This window comes from Bison bison, unplaced genomic scaffold (assembly GCF_000754665.1).
Source record: "Bison bison bison isolate TAMUID 2011002044 unplaced genomic scaffold, Bison_UMD1.0 scf7180017864180, whole genome shotgun sequence".
NCBI classification, from domain to species: domain Eukaryota; kingdom Metazoa; phylum Chordata; class Mammalia; order Artiodactyla; family Bovidae; genus Bison; species Bison bison.
Window position 1 is genome coordinate 8,178,692 of NW_011494752.1, and position 6,206 is coordinate 8,184,897.

Below are 6,206 nucleotides of genomic sequence, written 5' to 3' on the forward strand. Positions count from 1 at the left end.
GCAGGGGCGGATGTGCAGGTGCGGGCCTTACAGTCCCAAAGCGCCAGGGGACCCACCACCTCCAGTTTTAGCGCTGTGGGCCCCGCACCCCCACCCCACCCCATACGTCCACCCACCCTTCCTCAAGCCCCTGCTCTTCTCGCCTTGATGTTTGACCTGGTTCATCTAGTCTGAGTGGGTGCTGCACCGACCAGCCCCAGGCCTCCCCAGGAGGAGCTGCCTGGCGCTGTCCACTTAGAAACGGGGCAGGGCCAGAACAGAGAGATGCCTGGGACCCCAGTGAACACTCACCCTTGGAAGTCTTGGCCTGCGTGGGACACGGCCCTGGGCGGGTCGGGAAGGAGACCTGGACCCCCCTCCTCTTGAGGAAGCAGGCCACGGCCAGCAGGAAGCAACAGACGATGGCACAGAGACATAGGCCCAGCGTGCTGTAGACCAGGGCCAGCTGGTCAGCGCTCAGCTTCAGCCCTGCAGGCGCTGCCGGACAAGGCCGGGGTGAGAATGAGAAGGGCCTCCCTGAGGCAGTTCTCCTCAGGGAGCAGCCCCTCCTCCTCCATGCTCGCTCTTGCCCTGTCAGCCCAACGCAAGCTCTGTGGTTACCCTTCACCCCCTTGGAGGGTCAGGCTCAGCCTGCTCCCACCCCGGCCTGGAGCAGCCTCTGAGATGGTGGAGCTGGACACCGTTTTTGTTGTCTCGTCTCCTTTGGCGTGTGACTTGCGGCAGTACCAGAGGTGGCTGGGTGAACAGGGAGATAGCTATCCAGGGAGGGTGTGTGTCTGTCTGACCTGGGGGCACAAGCTTCGAGAGAGAGACAGTGCAATTGCTTCTGAGTTCGGGGGTCAGGGGTAAAGCCGGGGGCCCTCCCTGAGCCGGGAGACTCAGGGGTAGTCCATGGCTACATAGCTGTAAAGCAGAGGAGGCAGGGGTTCAGTGTGTTTGCAGGGTTGTGCAGCCGCTGCCTGTGTGCCTGGGGGCGGGCCCAGCACCGCACCCATCGTGGTGCCCGCCCCCCCCAGGCTCCACTAGGCTGTCTCTGCACCAGTTCTGGCCACCGACAGACCCTTGCAGCACGGGGCCTTTGTGTCAGCCCCTCAGTGTGTTTCCGAAGCTCAGGCCTGTGGTCACGTGTGTCATTTGTCTGTCCACAGGGAACACTGATGTGGTGTCAAGCTTGCAGGTTTCCACGTGGATCTTGTGTTCACTCTCATGGACGCATCCCGGGGGTGGAGTGCGGGGCAGATGGCAGCTCTGTGTTGAGCTGTTTGAGGAGCCTGAGGTTTTCGACAGTGGTTGCACCGTCTTATGGTCCATCTTGCAGGAAACAAAACTGAGCCTCAGAATCCCAATTGCAGAGCTGCAGTCAGTGGCAGGCCTGATGGACGCCAGGCCGGGGCCGGGCAGGCCACACACACGTGACGAGCGTGGACGCTGGCCCTCTTCCTTACACACACTCCGAGAGAGAGCTGTATAAAATGACTGCTGGCCTGTGCTGCCTTGATGTTTACAGAGCTCTGAGCGGGCTGGTGTCGCCACCTCAGGCCAGCAGTGCTGACCAGAGCTCAGAGAGGCCGTGGGTGGGGGAGGGAAAGCAAAGACCCTGAGTGAGGCTACAGATCTGGAGGCCGAGATCCTGAGACGTGAGAGGATCTAGGGAGAGGTCACAGGGTGTGCAGAACCAGGTGACACCATGTTTCCCAGCTCCCAGGTCTCCCCGTCTGCTCCTACACACCCCAGGATAAAGGGAAACCATCAGGCCGGCTGGACAAGCCTTCCCGTCAGAGGCAGAATTACCAGCCACCAGCGTCTGTTCTCTGACGCTGCTCAGTACACAGGACCGCCAGGTCAATTCACAACCACACATCTGCATATTTCAGGTGTTTTCAGCGTGAATTCCAACGCTCAGACTGACTGGAGACTGGCTGCTGGCATTCGGAAATGGTTCCTGATTTCCGCCCTCAGGTCAGGCTGGGCTGGGCCCCCCGTTGTGCCCAGCAGAACGTAGCCAGGGTGACACAGGGCCTGGCTTGTGCCCCGAGGAGGCCTGTCAGCTGCTGCTCTGCTTTCTTGTGTGCCCTGAGCCTCCATGTGAGAAGCCGGCTGAAGAAGCCCGATAGAGAGTGTCCCCCTTGAACTAGAACGAGAAGCATGGTTCAGTCACTGCAGCATCAGGGCCAAGCCTCTAGGTGACTCCATCCACAGCACCATCCACTTGCCATGGTGACCCTCGGCACCATCAGCAGGGACCTGCCCTCCAAGCCCCCCGAGCCCCTTCCTCTCCCTGCCCAGACCCCCAGAACCAGAAGTGAGAACAGGGGTGGTCTCCTGCTATCTGAGAGTTCAGCTGCTTTCAGATGCCACACTAGACAACCTGAGCAGGGACCCTGCTTCTGAAAGGCAGGTTCTGCCTTCTTTCTGTCCCTTGGCCCAGACCGAGATCTGGGGCTTCCCAGGGAAATGGAACTAGTTCCTGCCTGACCCCCCTGGTCCCTGCCCATGCCTCACAGAGGCCCTGGCCCGAAGAAGAAGTGCAGTTAAAACTGCAGAACATGTCACCTTCCAGCTGCACCCAGGCTGGAGACGCAGGCATGCTTTCAGAGTCTCCCAGACTCTGCACTATCACTTCCGGTGACGTGGATGCAGTCCTTGACTGAGGACCAGCTGCATGATGGATACTGAGATGGGCCGGACCTCAGGGGCAGGCAGTGAGGAGGGAGGGGAAGGCGGGCACTTGGGGTACAGCCTGGGATGAGATGTGCTTCGATGGGAACACCTGGGAATTGACAACCCCGCCTCCAGCAGGCGTTGCTTCTGGGGAGAGTGCCCCAAACCTCGGTCTTAATGCCTTTTCTCTCCCATCACAACTCATGCATGTCACCCCTTCCAGACAGGAAAGAGCGGGGAGCCTGCTGGCTGCCAGATGAGAGGACAGGGTCCCTGCCTCTGCTCTGCTTCCTGTGCTCAGTCACCAAGCCATTCAGGTCTGCAGCTTGGTTACTGCCCTGTCTCGGCCCTAGTGACCTGGCCCTGGGATGGAGCGGTCTGGCCCGGTGCCTCTGTCTGCTGACCCCAGGCCCAGGGACTTCTGTCTGAAAAGGACTTGACCTCCGTGCTTGCCTGAGAACCAGGCTGGCAGGCGCAGTTCTGAGCACTGCCACCAGGGGCAGTGCTGGGTTCATTTCCAAGCAGGTTTTCCAGGAATCAATGCAAAGAAATAGAGGAAAACAATAGAATGGGAAAGACTAGAGATCTCTTCAAGAAAATTAGAGATACCACAGGAATATTTCATACAAAGATGGGCACAATAAAGGACAGAAACAGTATAGACGTAACAGAAGCAAAAGATATTAAGAAGAGGTGGCAAGAATACACAGAACTATACAAAAAAATCTTAATGACCCAGATAACCATGATGGTGTGATCACTCACCTAGAGCCAGACATCCTGGAGTGTGAAGTCAAGTGGGCCTTAGGAAGCATCACTATGAACAAAGTTAGTGGAGGTGATGAAATTCCAGCTGAGCAATTTCAGATCCTAAAATATGATGCTGTGAAAGTGCTGCACTCAATATGCCAGCAAATTTGGAAAACTCAGCAGTCGCCACAGTACTGGAATAGGTCAGTTTTCATTCCAATCCCAAAGAAAAGCAATGCCAAAGAATGTTCAAACTACCACACAATTGCACTCATCTCACACGGTAGCAAAGTAATGCTCAAAATGCTCCAAGCTAGGCTTCAACAGCACATGAACCAAGAAATTTCAGATGTTCAATCTGGATTTAGAAAAGGCAGAGGAACCAGAGATAAAATTGCCAACATCCGTTAGATCATCGAAAAGGCAAGAGAATTTCAGAAAAACATCTGCTTTATTGACTACGCCAAAGCTTTTCACTGTATGGATTACAACAAACTGTGGAAAATTCTTAAAGAGGTGGGAATACCCTACCACCTTACCTGTCTCCTGAGAAATCTGTATGCAGGTCAAGAAGCAACAATTAGAGTTAGACATGGAGAAATGGACTGGTTCCAAATTGGGAAAGGAGTATGTCAAGGCTGTATATTGTCACCCTGCTTATTTAACTTATATGCAGAGTACCTCATGCAAATTACCAGGTTGGATGAAGCACAAGCTAGAATCAAGATTGTTGGGAGAAATATCAATAACCTCAGATATGCAGGTGACACCACTCTTACAGCAGAAAGCAAAGAAGAACTAAAGAACATCTTGATGAAAGTGAAAGAGGTGAAAAAGTTGGCTTAAAACTCAACATTCAGGAAACTAAGATCATGGCATCCAGTCCCATCACTTCATGGCAAATAGATGGGGAAACAATGGAAACCGTGAGAGACTTTATTTTTGGGGCTCTAAAATCACTGCAGATGGTGACTGCAGCCATGGAATTAAAAGATGCTTGCTCCTTGGAAGAAAAGCTATGACCAACCTAGACAGCATATTAAAAAGCAGAGACATTACTTTACCAACAAAGGTCCATCTAGTCAAAGCTATGGTTTTTCCAGTAGTCATATATGGATGTGAGATTTGGACTATAAGGAAAGCTGAGCAAAGAATTGATGCTTTTGAACTGTGGTATTGGAGAAGACTCTTGAGAGTCCCTTGGACTGCAAGGAGATCAAACCAGTCCGTCGTAAAGGAAATCAGTCCTGGATATTCATTGGAAGGATTGATGCTGAAGCTGAAACTCCAATACTTTGGCCACCTGATGCAAAGAACCGACTCATTGGAAAAGACCCTGATGCTGAGAAAGACTGAAGCCAGGAGGAGAAGGGGACGACAGAGGATAAGACGGTTGGATGGCATCACCGACGCAATGGACATGCGTTTCTGTAGGTTCCAGGAGTCGGTGATGGACAGGGAAGCCTGGCGTGCCGCAGTCCATGGGACTGCCAAGAGTCGAACACAACTCAGCAACTGAACTTTTCATTTGATTTGTTCAACCCTTTACACTTTTTTCAGAACCAGTCTCGCCTGGAAACTGCTGCTGCTGGGCTGGAACTCTGGCCGGCTAGACTGGCAGCGCTGTGACCATCCTGAGGGCCCTAGTGGCTTTGGTTCAGCTGGTGGCCAAGGGAGGACAGGATTTGAGCCTGGGCCCACGGCCACTGGTGCTCATGATCAGGTCTGCCTTCTGGGGGAAGGGGGCAGACACTTCGCCTCCATGCTATTGGCTGCCGCCGGACCCAGTGGAATGTTTGGCCAGCATCCCTGCAGCCCTGGCCCAGCAAGCGGGCAGGCTGGGGAGGAGTGAGGTAGGTGCACAAGGCTGTCTGCACCTCTTCCCTGGCTTCAGGCCTGGGGGCAGCCCTCGCAGTGGTGACGTCACATGTGGCAGTGGTGGGGATGGGAAAAGAAAACACTCCATGCCCCAAGATAAGCAAAAAGCCAGGGACGAGACTGACCACCAGGCTACCATGCCACTGTGCCCCTAAGGAGCCCCCTAGGTGGGCACCCCCCACACACATGTGACCTGATTTGTGAGAAAGGAGCCTTTGTGGATGTGACCAAGTTAAGGGTCTGGGGAACTTCCCTGCTGGTCCAGTGGTTAAGAATCTGCTTTGCAGTGCAGGGGACAGGGGTTCGATCCCTGGGCCGGGAAGTTCTCACATGCCATGGAGCACCTAAGCCCATGTGCCACAACTACTGAAGCCCGTGCACCACAGCTAGACAGCAGCCCACAAGTCACCACGAGAGAAAACCTGCTGGCAGCAGCAGAGACCTAGCGCAGCTGAAAATAAATAAATAAAGTTGGGGAAAAAAGAATCCATCTTACAATGCAGGGGGCGGGGGTTCAGTCCCTGTTTGAGGAACTAAGATCCCACGTGCCACAGAGCTGTTAAGCCTGAGAGCTGCAGCTACTGAGCCCTGAAAGAGCCTGCATGAGGCAGGGAAGATCCTGTGTGCCACAACGGAGATCCGATGCAACCAAAACAAAACTTCTTTTAAAAAATGTAAGGATCTGGAGGTGAGGCCACCTTGGATGAGGGTGGCCCTGAATTCAGTGACAAGTATCCTTAGAAAGAGGAAGACAGACCCACAGAGAAGCCCCGTGAAGACAGAGACAGGAGGGAAGTGGCCACAGTGTGGACGCCTGGAGCCCCAGCCCAGCTAAGCTTGCACTGTTGCCATCAAACAAAGGAATGGCCTTTCCCAGAGATGTGGAGTGGGCCGAGGTGGGGGTGCGGAGTGAGTTG

The 6,206-nt window shown here is 54.2% G+C and overlaps 1 protein-coding gene across 3 annotated transcripts in view; it reads right to left on the reverse strand.

Moving 5' to 3' along the window:
• TNFRSF13B (tumor necrosis factor receptor superfamily, member 13B) overlaps positions 1-6,206 on the reverse strand; it is a 22,186-nt gene continuing 15,980 nt past the window's right edge. For 2 of the 3 annotated variants that reach the window (XM_010842874.1, XM_010842873.1), the window contains one exon: positions 1-477. In XM_010842874.1, the coding sequence (XP_010841176.1) occupies positions 68-477 (410 nt within the window). In that variant the 3' untranslated portion in view covers positions 1-67. Of the gene's footprint in view, positions 2,132-6,206 lie in introns of all 3 variants that reach the window. The other variant, XM_010842875.1, reaches the window with a different exon arrangement.